At 38.9% G+C, this 24,097-nt stretch overlaps 1 protein-coding gene across 1 annotated transcript in view; it reads right to left on the reverse strand.

Moving 5' to 3' along the window:
* The window catches only part of Rasa2 (RAS p21 protein activator 2), a 114,188-nt gene that overhangs the window by 88,334 nt on the left and 1,757 nt on the right, over window positions 1-24,097 (reverse strand). Inside the window, exon 2 of the mRNA XM_036193338.1 lies at window positions 1,324-1,441. Coding sequence (XP_036049231.1) covers window positions 1,324-1,441 — 118 coding nt within the window. The remainder of the gene's footprint in view (window positions 1-1,323; window positions 1,442-24,097) is intronic.

A 24,097-nucleotide genomic window follows, 5' to 3' on the forward strand; every position in this document is an offset into this window, starting at 1 on the left:
TTTTTTGTTTTGTTTTGTTTTGTTGTTTGTTTGTTTTTGAGACAGGCTCTCACTATGTACCCCTGATTGGCCTGGGACTTCCTATGTAGACCAGGCTGGCCTCAAATTCAACAGAGACCTGCTGGAATGAAAGCATGTGTCGGTTTGGGGATTTAGCTCAGTGGTAGAGTGCTTGCCTAGAAAGCGCAAAGCCCTGGGTTCGATCCTCAGCTAAAAAAAAAAAAAAAAAAAAAAAAAAAAAAGAAAGCATGTGTCATGACACCTGGCTTTAGCACAATCTTAAATCAGAATTACAACCACAAACACTGCAACAAGACAGAGGAGGCAAATTAAGAATTTGCTGTGATACTTTCAAAGTGTAATTAACTTCCAAAGATAAAAACAACCTATCAAGGGCTTATCCCCTGATAATATATTACTAAGTAAACTTCAAGTGTGAGTGTGTGTGAGTGTGTGAGTGTGTGTGTTCTTGTGTATATGCAGGTGCAGGGGTAAATGGTGTGTGTAGGCTAGAGGTTGACATCAAGTTTCTTTTTCAATCATTTTCCAACTTATTTTTTGAGACAAAGGCTCTTGTTGAACAATTTGGCTCTACTAGCTGGCCATGCAGTTCCTTGGATTCTCCCATCTGCATGTTCAAGAATTAATTTATTCTTTGGAGAAATAAAATGATGCACTTTGAGGAAGGCTCAAATAAATAGGCAAAATTTAGCCTAGAAAACAGACTAAAGTCTTACAATAGTTTTCAAACATTTAATAGTGTCATGTAAAAGATGGACTAAATTTGTTCCCCAGAAAATCTAAGGGACCTCCTAGGACAACTAAGAAAAACTATTTTCTAAGGCAATGAAAAGCCACATGAAAGCAAGCACTGCATTAATGTCATTCTCACAGACAGACAAGTAACCAGAACCCAGAACTGAGCAAGAGCTTGGTACCTGGTTGGATGTCATTTTAATAATGACAATTATTTAAACAATTAAACATAAGCACTTTCTGAGTCAGAACAGTTCAAAGACCAAGCAGACTGCTTAAGAAGCATCAACTTTTTGGTGACTGGAACATTATTAAGCAGATGCCACATGACCCCTAGCCAAAGCTACTATTAAGGAGCCGATGTTGTTAGCCTAGCCTTCTGAACATTCAAGGCCCTTTCAAATGCTTACATCCTGTAATTCTAAAAATAAATTCGTAATAGAAAAGAAAATCTTTAAATAAAAATAGTAGTTTAAATTCACGAACATCAACTTGATAAAAATCTGGAAAATACATAAAACTATGAATACATATCAAATGAATGGTAATTTGTTATTTTCTACCAACCTTAAAGACTTTTCAACAACCTGGGTGCGATAAACTTCTTCTTGGTCCAGATTTATAGTGCAGAAACAATCTCGCATTTTGTTGGGTCCAAGATATGGCAATAAATTTTTTGCTTCATCTGTTGGTACAAAAGTTTAAATTGATATTAAATATCCTTCCTTATACCACCCAAGGCTTATATATGTATATGAATTCAGTCTAAAAGAAGGCATAATATGGAGCAGAGAAAAAAGGAACTAGTGATCAGAGAGGTCAAGGTGGTCTAAAGGAGACTAGTAAGACTGGAGGATGTGTCTAAAAAGTGATGAACTTTTCCTGAGAACTCTATAGCAAAATTTTTTAATTAAAAGAAAAAAGCTAAATGTTTAAAAACAAAAAAGACTGAAGGGAGGAGCTGTGTCTAGACACATGAGGTCATAATACAACACTGCATCCTTCCCCATGAAAAGGCACTCGCTCTCCACTCTGTCCAACAAGTACCAGCTCAAGAATTCCCCTGCAATTAATCCCTTTCCTGAATTGGCATTAACTTTCCTTTCTACCAGATTTCTCTCATCAGCACATAAATAACATTTCCCCATTAAAACAAACAAAAGAAGGGGCTGGAGAGATGGCTCAGAGGTTAAGAGCACTGACTGCTCTTCCAGAGGTCCTGAGTTCAATTCCCAGCAACTACATGGTGGCTCACAACCATCTGTAATGAGATCTGGTGCCCTCTTCTGTATATATAATAAATAAATAAATCTTAAAAAAAAAAAAAAAGAAGCAGCAGCAGCAAATAATCATCCTTAATCCCACCTCTTCTCCCTTGCCAAACCTCCACTTCTAGGTTCCTTTCTCACTTTCCATCCCCTCTTTGGCCCTCTCTAATCAGCTCCGGATCCCAGTGTGACACTGAAACTACTTGAATCAAGGTCCCCAATGTCAATAAGCATTGGCTTACTATGTTCAATCTTGTTCTTACTATAACCACCCTCGCAGCGTCATTTAACAGTGTGAGCACTGAACAAGCTCCCTCCTCTTGGATTCTACAACATACGATTTCTGCTTTCCTCCTATGTCTTCCGCTCTGCTCACCCCCTTCTCACTACAATGCTGTAATTGCCTCAGGGCTCAGTTCTGGACTACCCCTTCTATCTATAAACTCCTGCAGCACAGAGTGTTAATGCTAGTGGCTTCCAGTTCTGTGTCTGCAGGCCTGACCTCCCCTCCTCCATGCTAAATGTAAATGTTCTCTGGATATCCAGTAGGTATCTCAAATTTTAAAAGTCAGAAATAAACAAAACAAAACTTATTTCCTTGGTCTACCATTATTTCTCTCTCCCTTACCATCTTTTTGCCACTTTCTTATACATCCAGTTCATTAGCAAATCCAGAAAATCTTTAAAAAGATAAAATCTAAAATTTAATTATTTCTTTACTTCACCAGTATCACTCAAATCCAAGCATTGTAATTGTTTTGTTCAGACAAGCATGGCAATATCTTAACTGGTGTCTTTGCTTCTATTACTCTCCTACAATCTATTCTTTACCAAAAGATGTGATCTTTTCTTTTCAACGCTGGGGATCAGACCCAAGCCTTATGCATGAATGCATGGTAGATAAGTGCTCTGCCACGGAGCCATAATTCAGACCAAGAGAGGTCTTTTCATCAGACTCAAGTCAGTCACCCCTCTGCTCCAAATCATACCCTTTGTCTGAGAATAAAAGCTCATCTCTAAACCAGAGCCCCGAGTACCCCTTCTGATTCTTTCTTCGTGTGTTCTCCCCAGTGTTCACTTTGCCTCCATCCCTCAGCCACGTCAAGTTTATTATGAGTTCTTCCTGGGTCTCTCTACTCTTCACACGGCTGATACACTCTTATCATTCACGTCTCAGCTCAAATGACACTTGTCAGAAACCCGTCCCCTGATTAGTCTGTCTAAAGCACATGATCCTGCTACCATACTCTTTCTGTTTGGTCTCCGTGAGAGCATTTGCAGCTGGCTGAACTTCTGTTAGGAGTTTATGCAGCTCCTATATGAAGTCTGAGAACTTGCTAATGCTCAATTGAGATCTAAAACAGTAAATATCTGGTGACCTATTTGTTGAAGGAATAAAAAACCCAGTAAGTCAAGCTTTGAAGTTCTTGTGAGCTATTCATGTACCAAAAGGACAAACACAAGTCTATGCACTGAAATACACACCATGTACAAATAAAAGAAAGTAAGGAAGAGACCACCAAGAAAATTCAGTGAGTGAAAACATTTGTGTGCAATCCTAAATAGCTGGATGGAAGGGTGCACATGAAATGTTCCCAGCATTTCTTTTTGTTTTTGTTTTGTTTTTTGAGACAGGGTTTCTCTGTGTAGTTTTGGTGCCTGTTCTGGATCTCACTCTGTAGCCCAGGCTGGCCTGGAACTCACAGAGATCCGCCTGGCTCTGCCTCCTGAGTGCTGGGATTAAAGGCATGCACCACTACTGCCCGGCTGTTCCCAGCATTTCTACAGTAAGATGGGAGGAGGGCACAGGAGAACCACCCAGCAGCTCTTGAGCCAGACAAAAGAGACTCTGCTTCAAAAGCAAAGTGTATTGACTCCTAAAAGTTGTCCTCTGACCTCTACATACATGCCATAGTATGTACACATATCCCACCCCTACCCCAACACATGTAATAAATAAATAGACAAATAAGCTTTTAAAAGAAAAGAGGGTAGCTTCCTAAAGGAAAGAACATTAATTACTCTAAGAATCATGAGATCAATGTCTCTCTTTCTCTCCTACTAAGCATTACATAACTTCAGAAAATCACTGTAGAACAGTTTTTCTAATGAAGGTTTGGGTTCGTTCTGCTTAACTAACAGCTATTAAAGTGAATATGTTACAAAGTCTACCAGAAACTTAAGAAGCATTTATAAGAAAAATTCAGTAAACAAATAATTTTTAAAACTTAAAATAAAATCAAAGAGCCAGGTGTGGTGGTGTATGTCTTTAATTCCAGCACTCAGTAAGCAGAAGCAAGAGGATCTGAGTTTGAAACCAGCCTGGTCTACATAGCAAATTCCATCCCAACCAGGACACTGCATCATGAGACCCTGTTTAAAACGAAAAGGAAAGGAAAGAAGGAAAAAAAGAGTCTATGTAAAAGCAACAATCAAATATTCATCATTACTAAATTTATTATTGGAGACTAGAAAAAAATGAAATTACCACTCAGCCATTATAAACAAAGTTATGCTCATCCCAAGCAAATCAGAATCAGGGAATCTCACTGTGTAAATGATTCCCAAACTAACTAAAATGAGATGGTATTTATAAGTGAAATAGTTCCCTACAGGAAAAACAAGTAAGAAATCAGAATCCTCTCTTCATCTAGAGCCAGCCCTTCCACCAGGGTTCTCTCCCACTCAGGACCTTGTTTAGCAATTCTATTTTCACTCCTCAGACTCTCCTCCTTTGCATAACACAATGGATTTGTCTTAAAACCAAAGTTCATACAGAACATCACACAAAATATACAAAAACTAGAATTAGACTACAATAAATATGCTCCAAATCTAATGTGAGAGTTTAGAACATTAAATCACTGCCCCTGGGCGTGAACCTGTTTTAGTCATGTTAAGAACTGTTTAGAAAATAATGCTGCATGATGTGTACATAATCTACCAATACCACCCCCAAGAGGGAAGCAAGAGTTATTCTGTCTGCAGAATCTAATGAAATTGACATAGCCAGAAATTTACTTAGAATAATTAAAGGCCTAGATCTTTTATAATATAAAGAAATGCACCCAACATCACTTTCTATAAAAGCAGTTCTCCTAACTTGCTTTTTTAAAATATCTACCACTGACTGAAGTTCAAATAAGCCATGCTAAAAATTAATTCATCCGATCAATGCCCAGACCTCCAAAATAATCACACTAACATGTTTAATCAGTCATCAGGAATTTGAACTGTAATTCCCAACTACAACAGTGATTACTGTCTGTTTATAAAGTGCAGTAGCCAATGGTCAGGACATTAGAGCACTGCTGCACCTGTCACATCTCTAAGCAGAAGGAAAAGGTGTTAACAGCACACACATCATCAAGCTACAAAAAAAAAAAAAAAAAAAAAAGCTAAAGTGAAGCACTTTGAAGCTGTACTTCCTCACAGATGGTCCTACTACCTCCATGCAATTTTAGAATATAAATCACATGCACGGGGCCAAAATAACCTATCTTCTAGCTCTAACTTTCTCTTCTACTTGTACTTTCTACAATTAGCTTCGGAACCTCCTTTGTCTAGACCTTCAAGAACACTAATAATATTAATAATATTAAGCACCACCAAATCCAATTATTGCCTTTCAATGTCCACTTTATCTGTCCACTCTCTAGTATCTGGTAACACTGCCCTGTCTCAGCTGAGGAGGCTCATTTTCAGTCATCTTTGTTTTACTCCCTCATTCAGGCCCTTATCCATACAACAAACTTAAATGTGAAGAAATTTGGGACAGACTATTTTATTCATCAAGGTAGAAGACCAATTATAGGTATTTTAAAAATATGTCATTATAAAATAAAAGACTTTGCAGGCATGGTGGCACCCACCTTTAATCCCAGCACTCAAGAAGCTGAGGCAGGTGGATGGATCTCTGAGTTCAAGGCTAGTCTGATCTACACAGTGAGTCCTAGGCCAACCAAAGCTAAGTGAGACCTTCTTTTGGAAGGGAGGGAGGACTTTGCAGGGCATCTATTCTGTGGGAGGTCTGGGTTGGATCTAGAATCAGCAACAGTGATGATGAAGGTGAGTATTTCTTAATACTAGAACATTCCTAACCATGGCAGAGTTAGCAAGGTTCTAAGCAGTAATAATTACAAGTTAAAGCTTTTTACCAACTCTGCAGGGCTCTTTAGATCTTAAAAGAGTAACTTTTTGATGGCCTGAGATGTGATTTTGCCTGTTTTTGTGGGGACTGAACTCAGGGCCTCACACTCATGCTAGACAACACTACAGCCTTGCAATGTGATTTCGAAGTTAGCCATGAGAATTCCACTCAGTCTGTTTTGGGAGCCTGGAGGGAGGAGACAGCTCGTGCACATTAAGTGTGTAGTCAGTATGGAATCCAGAGGACAATGTCTGCCGCCATTCCTTAAGAGTTGCCCACCTTTTTTTTTTCTTTTTCTTTTTTTTTTCACACAGGAAGCCTCACTGGCCTGGAACTCACTAAAAGATCTTGGGTCTGACAACATGGCTCAGTGGGTAAAAGCACTTGCCATGAAAGTTTGATGACCTGAATTAGATCCTCAGAACCCATGTAAAGATGGTAGGAGAGAACTGACTCCACAAAATTGCCCTCTGACCTCCATATCATGTGCATGTGTACACACACACACACACACACACACACACACACACACACACAGTTTCTTAAATTATAAAAAAAAAAAAGTCAAGCATGGTAGCACATGCCTTTGAACCCAGCATGCAGGAGGCAGAGATAGGCCAGCCTGGTCTACAGAATGAGTTCCAGGACAGTCAGACATACATAGTAAGACCCTGTCTCAAAAAAAACAAACAAACAAAAAACAAAAAACAAAAAACAAAAAAACCAAAAAAAAACCAAAGGGGGGGTGGCTGGAGATCTGGTACAGTAGTTAAGACAGCTTTTCCAAAGAACTGGAGTTCTATTCCCAATTGGCTCACAACTAACTGCTTCTAACTTCAGCTCCATGGGATCCAACACCCTCTCCTGGTTTCCAATGGTACTACTGGCACACATATGCCACACACCTATATGGACACACATATAAATAAAACCAAAATCTTTAAAATAAAGTGATATATATATTTTTTTTTCTTTTTAATTCAATGTATGGGTGTATCTGTCTCTGGAAAATTTCTTACAGCGTTTCACTGTAGTTTCAGATATGATACTTGGGCAAGCCAATTGAAAAAATGATTTTCACTTCCATTATAATAAAAGGAAATCTGTATGTGGTTATTCAGGTAGTGGCGGGCAGAGAGGCTTCTCCCAGCCATTGCCTGTGGGCTTGAAAGCACAGTTGTGAACACAGCTCCACTATACTTAACACTAATTCCCAGAATTGGGAAAGTAAGTGTGACTTGTTGGTACCTGTACCATGTTGAAAAGCCAAGTGGGGTGAAGCCAGAGGCCAGGGCTGCTTTGGTCCTAGCCATGCTGCAGTTTAAATTAATGGTCAGAAAATGATTACAGATACACAATAAAACAGATTGAGATGGAACAAACCTCTAAATGGGTTATAGTGTGTTTAAAAATATACATAGGCTTGAGAGAGAGAAGAAAGAGGATAAAGAAAGTCCTTATAAAGAAACAGAGGTCACCTTCACACAAATCCATAAATAAGAACCACTTTTCTGCTCACCACTATACTCTGTACATCTCCTTAACTGGCTCAAGGAAATACTAATCACAAGGAAATTAGCAACAAACACACTAGAGGCAGCAATGGGAAAGTCAGAAAAGAAATAACAAAGGGAAGCCAGGCAGCGGTGGCACACTTGGGAGGCAGGCGGATCTCGGTGAGTTTGAGGCCAATGTGGTCTACAAATGGAGTTCCAGGACAGCTGAGAGCTGTTACACAGAGAAACTGTCTTAAAAACTCAACAAACAAACAAAAAACCCGAACGAACAAAAAGCAAATATAACAAGATGATCCATTTACTAATGATTTATGAAATAAAGTTTTTTTAAAAATTCAAAAAAAAGAGATAAAAAATAAAAGTTACATAAAGATGGAATATACACAGAGAGTCTGGATACTGTATATTATTGTTGTCTTTGGGATTTTTTTTCTTTTAACTACAGAGAGACATTTGTATAGGGCCTGCTAAGTTAAACCAACATATACATTTTAAAGGTAATTTTGACTTCAAAATTTAGGTCTAAGGATATGTTGCTGTGGAAAAGAGGTTTTGCTTTTGTTTCCATGGAAAATAAGAAGCTGTGAATTCCTTCTAGGTTAATATGTTCCATCAAGGAAGACCCCCTAAAAAAAATCTCCAATAGGAACAGATGGCCCAGATGATCCAACATCCAGAACAGCTTCAAAAGCAAATGGCTGAGGCAATGCAGCCCCACAGACTACTACAGCCAAGATTTAATCATAATTCTAAAATTTCTCAGGATCCCCATAAGATTGCCAGCATCCTCAATCAGCAGGAAGTAGTATGGGACACTATGCCCAAATTCCCAAAATATTGTTTATAAATGTTTGCTTTTATTTAAAGAGGGTTGATTATAAATATAATCTCTTTATAAATAAAAGGGAGATATGATACAGAAATGATAAAAGATAGATTATTGTATCTACTTTGATCCAAAAAAACCTGTTAATTTCAAAATACTTTACAATGATATGGATTTGGCTTATTGATACAAATTTAAAGTTAATTTTGTTATACTCAATGTATATTTCTGCTCTTGTTTGGGGTATTATGCTTATACAGCTCACTTAAAATTGTAACATATAATTAAAAAATACAAATTAATAGTCATCTATAACAATCAAACTTCTAGTAATTAGGTTTTCTATACAAAGATGTATTTCGGATAGATACGTAATCTTCAAACACTTCAAAGATCTACAGAATATGGCATTTAGAATGTTTTAAGAACTTAAGACTTTTCTGGAGAGGGTGACACATCTGCTCCCAGCAGCACCAATTACTTCAAAGAAGATGATTGGCATTGAAGAAACTCCATATGGAGTTTACTTTTCTGTGGCAAAAATTAGCCACTGGGCAAAAAAGTGCCCTTGCCTTGACTGCCTGACAGTATGCTGTATAAACTGGACATGCATGACCCATAGGAAAGTGACCACTGAACTTTGCAAAAACAAGGTGAGATGGTCCTTCTAGCTCCTGCTTCAAAAGAAACTAAACTGTCAGACGTTCTGCAGGACACAGAGGAGTGACTGACAAACTTTGCCAAAATAGATGGGACAGTTCTTCAAATTTCTGGCTTCACTAAAAGTCTGCCAGATACTCTAGACCTATAGACTGAACATGGATGCCCTAACATTGTCATTTCTAGAGTTTTGGAGTTGCTTATAATGCACTTCCTTCTGGGGTCTTTGATAGAGTTGAAGACTAGACAGTTATAGTTTTTCTTGGTTATGATAAAAGGTAAATCAGACATGAAACTTTTGACTCACACATATAGGATGACTGAATATTTTCTTTAATTTTGCCAACTACAAATAGACTAGAAATTGCAACTGTAATTCTTGCTTGATAACTGTTTTGTTATATGTAATTTTACTATGTTAAAGTTAAAACCTTCCTTTTTGATTAGACTGAAAAGGGGAAGTGCTGTGGGATATCTTTCTGTATGCCATGAGCGTGTTGCTTCCACTGGCTAATAAATAAAGCTGCTTTGGCCTATGGTAAGGCAGGATAAGAGCCATTTGGGAAATTCAAACAGTGATACAGAGAGAAGAAGGGCAGAGCCAGAGCAGACACCAGCCCGCCATTCAAGAAGCAACAGGCCAACAGACTGGTAATGCCATGGCCATGTGGCAATACATAGATTAATAGAAATGGGTTCAATTAAGATCAAAGAGCTAGCTTGCAAGAAGCCTAAGCCACAGACCAAACAGTTTGTAGTTAATATTAAGCCTCTGAGTAACTAATTTATTAAAGTGACTGTAGGACTGGGGCGGGACAAAGCCAAGTGTCCATCTACAGTACATGTTTATGTATCCAAGTTCAGTAGGTACATTGTGCATATGGAAGCCAGAGTTTGACACTGGTTGTCTTTCTCAATCATTTTCCCCTAATTTTTTAGACAAGGTCTCTCACTGAACCTGAGGCTCCCTTACTCAGCCAGACTAACTGGCAGCAAGCCTCAGGGGTCTGCCTCCCCAGACTATGATTACAGCAATGCATACCTGGCATTTTTTCTCTGGGTGCTAGTGATCAAACTTGGGTCCTCACATTCACAAAACATGCCAAGGTACTGTAATATACAAAGGTCCTATAACAAAAAGTATATACTTGGTTGTATTTACAACTGTCACTATTTCCATCAACAATAAATCAACATCAGGAGGCATATCATTCACAATCAACTGCTCCTCACTGAAAAGATGAGGGACAGCACTCCACCATAACTTCTATTACTCCATAATAACTGTTTTTCTTCAATTCTTAACCAAGAGTACTTAAGCACTTTAGATTACATTATGGCTTAATGCATAACTGTTGACTAAATTTCTTTTAAAGCATCTCCTTAAGTTTCTTTTAAAATGTCTCTTTAAAATGTTCAAAGATGAGCAAAATAAACCCTTCAGTAGTGTGGTAGTTTGAAAGAAAATGGCCCCAAAGGGAGTGGCACTATTAGGAGGTATGGCCTTCTGGGAGGAAGTGTGTCACTGCAGGGACAGGTTTTGAGGTTTCCTATGCTCAGTGCCTCAGATGACTTCTTGTTGCCTGCAAGATGTAGGACTCTCAGCTACCTCTCCAGCACCATTTCCACCTGCATGCCACTATATCCTGCCATGATGATAATAGACTGAACCTCTGAACTGTAAGCCACCACAATTAAATGTTGTCCTTTATAAGAGTTGCCATGGTCATGGTGTCTCTTCACAGCAACAGAAACCCTAGGACAATTAGACATTTCTTGTTTCACAGATGTACTGCACACTGCCCAAAATACCTTTACACTATATGCCAGTGGCTTTGTCCAATGAATAAAATGTAACTTTTCCCTCATAAAACACACACACACACACACACACACACTCACTCACACACACTTCTACTTCCCAAGTGCTAGGATTAGGCCTGTACCACCACACTTAGCTATTATCATTTTTAAATCTTAATTTAAAATTCTGCCGGGCGGTGGTGGCGCATGCCTGTAATCCCAGCACTCAGGAGGCAGAGGCAGGTGGATCTCTGTGAGTTCAAAGCCAGCCTGGTCTACAGAGCTAGTCCAGGACAGGCTCCAAAGCCACAGAGAAACCCTGCCTCAATAAATAAATAAATAAATAAATAAATAAATTCTAATGACCTTTATCTGAATGACATTTATGTGGAAGATTTTCCATTTCTGTTATCAGTTACTATTTCCATTGGTATTTATTATCTTGCTTTTAACAGTTTACTTTTTGACAATGGCAAAAGTGACTGACTCCTATAAAATTAAATGTTTCTCCCATCTCCTTAGGTATTTATGCAGAAAGTACCTGGTCAATGAAGTCCTCCTTGACTACTCTCATTCTGTCATTATATGTGGTACCCACTCCTGTTTGCATTTATTAATGTGCCATATACTGTATACAGTAGACCTATTAAGAGTGCTGACACAGATAAACTTATATCACAGGATAAATTCACATGTAACTTTCTTTAAATTTATCTATCTATCTATCTATCTATCTATTTATTTGGGAGACATTCTCAGTAAGTAGCCTTGGCTGGCCTAAAACTAATAATTTTAATTTTTAAATGCTCTCGCGCTCGCTCGTGCGCTCTCTCTCTCTCTGTGTCTCCCTCCCTTCCCCCCCCCCTCTCTCTCTTTCTCTCGTGCGCGCGCGCCTGTATTTAAGCACCTGAGTGCAGTGTGTATGGAAGCCATTAAGAGGGTGACAGATACCCCTAGAGCTGAAATTACAGGATGCTGAGCGCCATCCAATCTGGGTGCTGAGAACCAAACTCAGATGCTTTGGAAGAGTAGTATATGCTATTAATTGCTTAGCCACCACTCCAGCCCCAGTGTTATATGCTGAGGATGTCTTTCTGTGTGTTGTGAATGTGTTGCTTTGATTGACTGATTGATTGATAAATAAAACACTGATTGGCCAGTAGCTAGGCAGGAAGTATAGCATAGGCGGGATAAGCAGAGAGGAGAATTCTGGGAGGTGGAAGGCTGAGTCAGGAGACACTGTCAGCTGCCATGAGAAGCAAGATGTAAAGTACTGGTAAGCCACAGCCATGTGGCAACTTATAGATTAATAGAAATGGGTTAATTTAAGATATAAGAACTACATAGCAAGAAACCTGCCATGGCCATACAGTTTATAAGTAATATAAGTCTGTGTGTGTTTACTTGGGTCTGAGTGGCTGCAGGAGCTGGATGGACACAGGAATACATCAGCTACAGTTATTTATTTCAATGTTGCCCTCCCTGTGCAGATTGTACAATAATTCCAAGTGGGCAGGGAGACTTGTTTGTACCTAGATCCTACTATGTAATTTTTTTATTTTGGGAACAAAGCCTCTCACTGAACTTGGAGCTAACAAGTTTGACTAGACCTGGCTAGCCCCCAAGACCCAGAGATCTTCCTGGTCCACGTCCCCCACAAGCTGGAATTATAAGCATGTACTACCACATCCGTGCTTGTTTACTTGTTTTTTTATGTGAGTCATGGAGATCAGAGATTCTCATGATTTTGCACATTTTATCAACTGAGCCATCTTCCTAGCCTACTGCATAAATTGTATCTAGAACTGGAATACTATACATCAAACTGCTCAACAGACTTTGGTATGTATGTTTATGTACCTGTAAATGTGTATGTGTCTATGTGCATGTTTGGAGAACATTCTAACTATGTATTTCTATCAGTAGGTTGTATTGTATACTTATACATGTCCTAGGAGAACACACTACTGAGATAAGCTATCTCTTAAATATTTGGATGCCCTACAACTAAGAATTTTCTCAAATGCCTCATTTGATTTGTTTAACAACTCTATGAGGTCAACAATACAGTTCCTTTTTATAAAGTAAATCAGCAGCAGCAACAGGATCAATGAATAAATCACAGTCAAAAGCTATAGTATGACTGTCTTTCCACTCTCTTCTTAAAGTCTTTCTAAAATAGTAGTTCTGAGACTCTACCCTGTCTGAAAGAGATTTGGTAAATCCAGACTGACTTCAAAGCATACCTTCAATACAAAGAAGAGTAGGAGCCAAGATGGATCCTAAAGGGATTAACTTTCAAAGGAAATCATAATAGGTCAGGGTCCTGAACAAAATAATACTAAGAAAAAGACTACTTGGAGTGGGAAAAAGCCAAGCTAAACCATAATAAAAGCTACCATTTACTTAACAGATTAATATTAATTAGATTTTTTAAAGAATGCCATGTTATTTTACTTAATTTTCACAATAAATCTTCCAACTGATGTATTTTTTTTCCAAAATACAGAAATTAATACTGGAAGGACAATGTTCTAGCAGGAAGACAGTTCTGGAAGTGGCAACTAGAGGCAGTGAATAATAACCAAATTAAGGAAGTAGATGAAAGGGGAACCAGGGGGATACAGGAGAGAGTCCAACAGAGAACCTAAAGTGGAAAGCTATAGTGTTTTTACTTAGTAGACAAGGGTTATTACTAAGTTTTTGGGGTTTTGGTTTGTTTGTTTTTGTTTTTGTTGAGACAGAGTTTCTCTGTGTAGCCCTGGCTGTCCTGGAAGTCTCTCTATAAATCAGGCTGGCCTCCAACTCAGAGATCCACCTGCCTCTGCCTCCCGAGTGCTGGGATTAAAGGCATGAGCTACCACTTCCAGGCAAGAGTTACTAAAAGTTTTTATGTGGTCTACTTCAGGAAAATATGCAAGGGTCTTGACTGAGGTAACAAAAAGGAAAGAGAGGAAAGAAAAAAATGGAAGCAATACTATAGAGAGAATTCAGAGAATTTGGTGTCAACTGGCCTGAGTGACATAAGGTATTTTATCTTCTTAAAAGAAATGTCAACCTAAACATACAGCTTTACACAGGTATATGTAACACTATGTAAAAGTCACCATATCTTTAACATAAAAAAAGAATAGATCTAACATACTTAAAAATGGAGCTGGAGAGATGGCTCATCAGTTAAAAGCACTTGCTGATCTTTCAGAGGACCGGAGTTTGGTTCCTAACACCCACATGATGGTTCACAAGCATCCATAACTCCAGTTCAATGGATCTGGTACCCTCTGAGGGCATGAGGTATACGTATAATGCAAATAGATGCATTCAGGCAAAACATTCATATACTTGAGGTGAGAATAAATAAGTCTTGAAAAGGTTAAAAAAATTAAATGTATAAAAATATGGACCCATGTTGATAAGCTTAGATAAGCTTAAAATGTCATCTAAATTTATACAACACACAGTCCTAGCTATGATATGGTAATATATAATGAAGTCTTTGAAATTTTCTTTGAATTTTAATTTCAATTTTTGCAACAGGGCAATTCTAAAACCACAAGTGGCAATGACCATACAGCAAGTTAAATGAATGCATTTTAAGGTAGACATCTGAGTTTCAATACAAGCTTTTGTACTTAACAAGGTTATGTCCTTAGCTTCAATTTCCTGCGTAAAAAGAGGTAATACCTAGGACTATTGTGAACATTAAGTATGGAAAAGCATTTGGCACAATACCTAAAACAAAGTAAGTACTTAGTAAATAGTAACTATCAGTATTCTCACTTGGCTAGAGGGTCTTAAAAATTAACATCTACAGACAATTCCCTTATCCAAGCCCCTAGGTCCTGATTAAAGATAACGTATAATACCTGTTGCAGTTATCTGTATTGTGATCATATTAATCACCTCTGACTGAAGCTTAGTCTATAACAAGAAGTTAGGAAACTACTGTACATGAAAAGGCAAGTTTCACAAGGTATTGGCAGGAAGTGTCCATGGCTTATAGAAGTATGTTACCAAGTGTAAGAATGATCTTCCTGTGGTTTGCTTTGCCCACTTATGGGGTCAGTTTTGAATGTGTGAATGTATGCTGGTAGGTGAGAAAGCAAAAGAGATTATGGTGTAATCTCTGCTGAGCTAGGCCATTGGTCCCTGCAGCTACATGATGCTTACTTAGCAAGGCTCGTAAGGCAACCTAGAGATCCTGGAATGGCAGGCAAAAGGCATAAAGACAGATGCTGGAAGAGCCTGGGGCCACAGGACAGGCTTTCTGTGGGGTGTGACTGTTATCTTTGGTAAAGGAATTCTTATCAGCCACATTTCAAAAGCAAAAGGCAGCACCTGATAACAAAGAAGATACAACACATACCCCTATGTGTAATAAAAGGTGTATATTTACTAGGAGAAGCACTCAAAAGCAAGAAACTGCATTAAACAGCAAAGAAATCAGTGGGTGTGGCAGAACAGGCCTGCAATTCCAGCACTCCAGCTAGACTGAGTTTGAGGCTAGCCAAAACTACGTAGTGAGATTTCATGTCAAAAAAACAAGGAAGTAGGGGGGAAAAGAGGAAAAGGAAGGGAGGAAGGGAGGGAGGGAGGGAGGGAGAGCAAGAGAGGGGGAAAGGGGGAGAGGGAGGGGAAGAGAGGGGAAAAGGGAGAGAGGGGGGGAAGAGGGGGAGGGAGAGAGGGAGGGAGGGAGGGAAGGAGAGAGAGGAAAAAACCCCAAGAGCAGAGTTAGGAAAACGAAAAGACTATTTTATGCCTCTCCAGACTCATTTCTACTGCATTTGACAACATGCTAACTTGACTATCCATTTCATTAGACCATTGTTAACTTGGAGGTAATCGCCATGTCTTGTCAAGAGAAATGAATTCATTCCAATACACTAGAAGATTGGCAGCCTGGTAGGGAGAAGACACGGGCCTGGTCAACAAACCTGCTGAGACCTGGTTCTGCCCTTATACACTGCTAAAGAGCCTCTCTGTTGCTGTTTCTCTAAAGTAAGAACAACAATCCTCTACATGAAATGAAATAATACGTAAACTATCCTAGCACCATACCTAGAAACCAGTGACTATTCAATAAACATGGATTCACTTCCCCACATGTATTGAGGAAATTTTATATAAGAATGCCCAATATACAGAGTCAAAACTATCCAGGACCTTCACATATAACATCCCTCTGAAAGTTGCTAATTTTTTGAAAAGTTAATATTTTTAGCATAAGCATCTGATCAAATAGGCAAACTATATAGAAATGCATTGTATCTTTCTAAGTTTCACTTTCTTTAAACTTAAAATTATGGGATTGGCACATGCTTCTTTTGAAGACCTGGGTTCAGTTCCAGCATCCACATAGGGTGGCTCACAGCTGCCTCTAATTCCTCTGGCTCCTACAGGGACCTGCACTCATGTATACATAATTAAAAATAAATCTTTAAAATTGCCACACACACACAAAAAAAAAAAAAAAAACAACAACAACAACAACAAAACAAACCCAAGGGGGTGGTACTTGCTGCTAATCCTGACAACCTGAGTTCAATACGCAAGACCCACGTGGTGGAAGTAGTGAACCAACTCCTGTAAGTTATCTCACACACACACACACACACACACACACACACACACACACACACACAGGTCCTTCCCCACATAATCACACACATTCATGCATACACACACTAATAAGTAAAATTTATACATATACACACACTAATAAGTAAATTTGAAAATGGAAAAGTTGATATTATTCATTTCAATGTGTACTTAAAATCTTACCAAGTCTGATTTTATATACAGAATTCAAGTTAAATTGAGACTCACAATTTCATTTGTACAAATAGAAATTTTTAATAATATCTTCAATACATTTATACTGTCTATTAAAAATCAAGTCATTACAGGGATGACTAATTCCTGTTGCCCATCATTAAAAAAAAAAATCAAAACCAAACAACTTCTCAGACATCTTTCTTATAAAACATATCTATTAATTTGTAGAGAAAAGTCCATTGTCCCAAGAGTTTAAAAGCACACATGAAGGGGCTGGACTGTAGCTCAGTGATAGAAAACTTAATTAGCATTTGTGATGTCCTAGGTATGATCCTCAGACACCACAAAACAGATTAGAGGAAGGGATGGGTAGATGGATGGACAGACAAATGGACATATGATAATTAAATACAAATTACTCTAATAATTTGCTTTTTTCCACCCAATAATACATCTTGGGGTCATTCTAATATAGATAGATGTACTTCATTCTTTTTAACTGTTATAGTATACATGTGTGAACAAACTTCACTTTCCTGTTAATTAACACTTTAATTATGTCTTTTATTTTAAACAAACAAGACCAACACAAAACCCCTTTGTATGTGACTGTAGGGCAATAGGCTAAAAGTAAAAACACACAAGAAAAATACATTTAAATTTTAACAGGTACTAACAAAATGCTCTAACATGGTTTTATAAATTTAAAATCATAATAAAAGTACAAAAAGTATCTGTTTCCCTAAGCACTCATTAAATACTGAGTAAGCAAGGTTTCCATTTTTTGTAGGTGGTGATGTATTCACATTATTTCTCTGATTCATTCCTGCTCAAGTTCACCAGCATTTTCATATATTTGCTAGATAATTTATTTTCTTCTGTGGAATACCTTTGCATATATTTTTCTAGTGGCCTCTTTAATTTAAAAATCTCTATGAAGCCCAGATACAGTGATGCAAACCAGAAATCCCAGCACACTCAGCGATTAGAGTCAAGAGGATCATCATACATTCAAGGTCAGCCTGGGAAACACAGTGTGAGCTCACATTTAAAATAACATACAGCAGCCATCGGTGGTGGTGCACACCTTTAATCTCAGCACTCGGGAGACAGGCAGGCGGATCTCTGTGAGTTCAAGGCCAGCCTGGCGTACAGAGCAAGTTCTAGGATAGCCAGGACTACATAGAGAAACCCTATCTTCAAAAAATAACATAGAGCGGGATGGTGGTGGTGCACGCCTTTAATCTCAGCACTCAGGAGGCAGAGCCAGGCAGATCTCTCTGAGTTCCAGGACAGCCTGGTCTAAAGAGTGAGATCCAGGACAGGCACCAAAACACTCTGTCTCAAAAAACAAAAACAATAACATAGAGCAGGGCTGTAGAAACAGCTTGGTGGTAGGGTGCAAAGAAGATCCTGAATTCTCTCCCTAGTAACTAACACACACACACACACACACACACACACACACACACACACACACGCAACATTTGTTATTGCAAAAACAAGAAACAACTTAAGTGTCAATCTATAGGTGATTGGTTAAATAAAATACAATACATCCAGATGATGAGAGATTATGCATATTATAAATATATTAAATGAGGATATGAAAAATCTTCAAGTTATATTGAAAAAGAAAGATGCAGAACACTGCATAATTTGCTTCTATTTCTCTGTGGTGGAAAAGCTACAATACATAATTGTTTGTAAGTACTTAAATAATTTCTAAAGGGATACAATCTAAACTGGTAGACCCTCAAAATGATGATTCTAGAATCTGGGTATCAGAACATTTTCAAGTACACTAGTAACACTGTTGGACAGTCAAGAATTCGAAGAGTTGAGATAAAGTCTGGCCCACACAAGCAAACATCCAGGTTCATTCTCCACACAGCTCACAACCTTGGTTGCATTGCTAGTCCTATCACTACACAAAGTTCTTTAGCAGGAACAGATGAGCATATGTATAAAACTCAATGAAACTCTATTACCACTCTAAAAACCACCAGAGCGATAAAGCAGTCTTCACATCTTAAATGTAGCGTATTTTCAACATTCATAGTAATAAATCAACTGAATTCTTGAGTCCACTATTGTCCAACAAGTCATTAACTGTGTGACACTTGGGTCACTGAACATCAGTCTTCATGGACACAAGGACAGGACACACATTATGCTCTTTCTCTTCCAGTTCTAAAACTTCATAATCCTCTAGGCAGAGAACGAATACAGCTTCTGTTTAGTATAAAGGTTAGAATAAACCAGTGAGTAAAGACTTTCTCATCCCACTCACAACTTAGGACTTACTTGACCGTCCAAGAGACTGATATGCCCTAACAGATTCTCAAATATATATTACATACTATTACTAAATTAACTACTGGCCTTAGAAAAAATGTTTAGGATTCAAACAATCCCAGTAAGTCTTAGGCAAATTTCTTAAAAGTACTGTATTAAATGTAAACCTGTATATTAAGCAAATTCAAGTATGTCTCTGGTGTACTATCTTAAAGCAAATGGTTTACTTCGTAAAGCAACTATGAGAGAACTAGAAGGGGTGTTGGAAGACACATCCAAACACTCTTGAAGTAAAGAAGCAGGGTCTCCTCAATCTGCCTAGTTAGTCTATCATTAACAGCACTATTAGGATATTAGGAACCACACTCAAAGGACTAAGATTTCCAACTACAGCTCACTAGTTGTTCTTTTTGTTGCTGTTTGTTTTGGTTTCTTTGTTTTTTTCAAGAAGGGGTTTCTCTGTGTAATCCTGGCTGTCCTAGAACTCGCTCTGTAGACCAGGCTGGCCTCAAACTTGGAGATCCACCTGCCTCTGCCTCCTGAGTGCTGGGATTAAATGCCATTTGGGGGGTTAGAAGGAGAGATCAGTCAGTAAAGTATCTGCCTCAAATAGGAGGACCTGAGTTCAATTCCCAGATCAGAACCCAGGCAAAAATGCTGTGGTGGTGGTGGTGGGGGGGGGGTCATGCGTGTAATCCCAGCATAAGATGATAGAGGCAGAGGGATCCATGGAGCTTGCTGGCCAGCTAATCTACACTAATTACTGGGCACCAGGCCAAAAGAGAGGTGGGAAGTGTTCCTAAGGACAACGGCTGAGATTGTCCTCTGGTTTTCACATGCACATGTACACATATGCATGTGTACCTGCGCCCGTATGCATACACACATACTTAAAAATAAAGCCAATTCAACTAGAGATTTTTGAGAATTAAAATATTACACATAACTAGATGTCATAAAAATTTAATTTACATAAAATATTCCTTAATTTAATGATAATACATGACTATACAACAAAACTTTATTACCAGTTTTTAGAAGAGTATAGAAATGTATCAGTAGGCAAAACACATAATCTGCTATTATCAAATAATTTCATAAAGCACATTCTCAAGGAAATAGGATTAGAGTCTATAATTAAAGGATAAAAGATGATGGTTTTATTCTAGCTACATTAGTTCCACAGTCACTTATGGGACTATTCAAAGAGTTCTCAGTTACAAAAAACCCTCTATGAACTCACTGAGGGTTACTCCTGTCCTCTACAGAGCAAAGGCTTAGCTGAATGCTCAGTGAACTTACAAAGATCCCTTTCTCCTCAGTTTATATCCATCTCAAAGATGGATTCTTCTTCCGTCCTAAAGAACTCTCATCTCATTTCCAATTTCAGACAATAATGAATTATTATCGTGAGTAAACCCTTTAAACCCCGCTATTAAGTTCTCATCATCTCATTTAAAAATTCTGATAATAATCATCAGCATGAATAATCCCTTTCAAATTTCTTCTTCTCCACTCTTGGGAAGTCAATAAAAATGTCTTGATTTATATCTTATTACCAAAACATTTAAACCTGCCATGCCAAATAAAAACACTTCCTGGGTAAAGTATGATTTTAAGATTTTCTTTCCCAAGCTTCAGGACCAACTAGTATCAAAATTCATGAATATAGTCAAATAACAATTAGTACTCTAGGGGGCTGGGGAGATGGCTCAGCGGTTAAGAGCACTGACTGCTCTTCCAGAGGACCTGGGTTCAATTCCCAGCACCCACATGGCAGCTAACAACTGTAACTCCAGTTCCAGGGGACCCAACACTTATGGTAAAACACCAATGCACATAAAATAAAAATAAATAAATTTAAAAAACAATTAGTGCTCTAATAAATAAGCCAGTATTTAGAAAAATGTAACCCCTTTCCTAAGGAGACAACTTTGACCTCAATTCAAACCTAAGATAAGTGGACATTCCAATTTTCAAAGGGAAAGGAAAAAAACTTCCTGAGAGATCCATGAAGTTTTCCCTTTCTTTTTTTTTTTGGTTTTTCGAGACAGGGTTTCTCTGTGTAGCTTTGCGCCTTTCCTGGATCTCACTTGGTAGCCCAGGCTGGCCTCGAACTCACAGAGATCCGCCTGCCTCTGCCTCCTGAGTGCTGGGATTAAAGGCGTGCGCCACCACCGCCCGGCATGAAGTTTTCTTTTAATAAAACACTTGCTAGTTTGTTCAGCAATGTGAAAATTCTTTCACAACCAGTACTCTGGAACTATCCTCAGGATGACAATAAGGTATTTTCTAAAGGCCTGCCCTATTCTACAAGACTGTTAAAAACAAAACAAAAATAAAAAACAAACAAGAATGTACACTAAGCTGAAAGAGTTCGTAGTGTAACAGGAACTTACACAAATGATGTCTGTAACAAGAAAACGGTCATGAATTGCAGTTGTTGTTTTTAGCATCAAAGCCCTATGGCTAGAAATGAGGGTAAGTTTGGCTCAAAGACTTAGACCACATGGAGCAAGCTTTTGAAGGATATGTAGGGTTTCTCTGACATAAATTTGGGGGGAATTTCAGGCCGAGGAAACAGCCTAAGCAAGACGGCTGGTGATAAAACACTAGTCCCACTCTAGAGAGGACAAAGACAAGCTCAAGGAAAAGGAGCTGCCTAAAGTCACAGGAACATGACCTAACGAAGGATAAAGCAGAACGAAGCTTTCTACTTCCAGTCCACTTTGTACACCAGGAAATGTTAGTGCGTGTTGGACACGAGCATCAGATAAGGCTTTATCTCCTGCTTCACTCCTTCCTAAGAGAGCATGGCCCATGGCTGACCCTGCTTTTTTTTTTTTTTTTTTTGGTTGTGGGTTGAGGGTATCATCATAGCGATCCCGTGAGACAGATATTTTTACTATTCTCAATGTACACATGAGACTACAGAGGAACACGAAGGTGTGAACAAAAGCAGGGAATTAAGTGTACACTCAATCCCAGTTGACTAATTACACCAGGCCCCTAAGCTTAAGCACTGCTGAGTGCACTCTGCTTTGTCAAACAGCCGTAAGTCATTCTTGGTCTGAAATACCAAAATCCTCAGTGAGTTCTTGGGTCACCATCACTGTCTTGCTAATCTCAAACACTTCACACAAATCTTCACAATTGGTACCTTCATGAACCAGGCATCCCAAGTGTTTTAAAAAGCCTGTGCATAAAGTAGTGTGGAGTCTTTTCAAAACTTTCACAATTGACTTCATTGAACACAGGCAGACTGAACAAAATGTGGTAACCAAAAAGGAGGTCACATTAAGCTTGACAATATAAAGGAGAAAGTCTAAAGCCCTTCTTGCACCTGAAAATAGGGTGTAATGGGGAGAGGGGGCATACAAACTAGCTTGAGGTATGCCACTTCCATCAAAGTAGTTCAGACCAAAAACACTTCCGACTTTGGTTACAATTCGAAGATATCCAACAACTTTGCCTCTTGAATACAGTTAAAGAAGCTGACCATTCAAAATGTTCAGGATTTTTAAGACACTAAAAGTACTTGAATAATTGGGCATCAGTCTCTAACCCAAAATACTGTCTCCAATAATAGAGTTCCTTAAACCAATTGTGTAAAGGCAGCTATAAAATGGTTCCTGTGTATGCGTACAGACCTGTTAGTGTGGCTATGTGCAGATGTGCAGGCAGGTGCCCATGTATGTGGGTGCCTGAGACTCTCCACCTTTATTATTTGAGACAAGGATTCTCAATGAGCCAGAAGCTCTACTCAGTCACACTGGCCAGGTCCTTGAGTTTCAGGCATCTGCCTGTGGCCATACTCTCCCAGTGCTGGGGTTAAAGGAATGAGCTGCAATCCTTCCTCCCCAACTCACTCCTTTGATATGGGCTCTAGTGACCCGAAGGCAGGTCCTCATGTTTGCACAGCAGGCACTTTACCCACCCTATAGCTTTTTTGATCCATCAACGTGATACTATATACCTTGTGAAATCTATATGACACAAACAAATTAGGAACGAGACACCTGAAGAAGGGGGTGGACTATTATTTTTTTCTAGAACTTCAACAATGTATCCATCAATCCATCCTCACTGTTCACTAGGACGATTCAGAGCTGAAATGCCAGGATTATGAATAAGACTGTTTCCTCTCAGGTAGATTTTTCAGCTGTCTAGATCTCTAACCCTACAGATCAGAGATCCCCAAAGAGTTCTGAATCTGACAGTATATCTCCAGGCCAACAGGCAACTATCAGGTCCTCCCCAAGGTTTCTCGGGGTGGTGAAAAGGAGTGGTATCACAGGTAGGCCGCCATCCGAAGACGCTGAGTATCTTCACTGCCAGACCACCATCGTCCCATGTCTGTGACTTCAGCACCTGCTGAAATTTCACCACTTGTCAGGCCTCAGCTTACAAAACCCACATGTCAGTTTCAGAAACAGAGAACGGCATCACCTTGCAAGGTTCCCAGGCTCAACCAACTCTACATTATACCAGCTAAAAGGAGGGCAGAGAAATGGGAGGGGTATTCTTTACTTAAACATACTTCTTTGTGAAAGTCACACCATTACCTGAGCTATAAGATGAACAATTAAAAAATAAACTGTCTAGGATGAAAGCAAGTGTAATACTTCAGCACTAGTTAAACTAAAAATAACATTCCCAGGAACTTCATGGTCAATTTCTGGGCAATGAGACTGCCTAAACCACAGGAACTAAGTTGTGCTTTTAAGGTGCACCCTAATTTCTCTTGGAGTGATATTTTTGCCAAAATGTTCACAGAACTTTTGCTATGGAGCAAGTCAAAGCAGACAGTGACTAAATCCTTCTAGAAACAGTCCAATCCAGCTGGGTGGTGGCGGAGCACGCCTTTAATCCCAGCACTTGGGAGGCAGAGACAGGCGGATCTCCATGAGTTTGAGGCCAGCCTGGGCTACCAAGTGAGTTCCAGGAAAGGCGCAAAGCTACACAGGGAAACCCTGTCTCGAAAAACAAAAAACAAAAAAAAAAAAAAGAAGAAGAAGAAACAGTCCAATCCTATGTCATCCCA

Source organism: Onychomys torridus, chromosome 7, assembly GCF_903995425.1.
Source record: "Onychomys torridus chromosome 7, mOncTor1.1, whole genome shotgun sequence".
In the NCBI taxonomy this organism is placed as follows: Eukaryota; Metazoa; Chordata; class Mammalia; order Rodentia; family Cricetidae; genus Onychomys; species Onychomys torridus.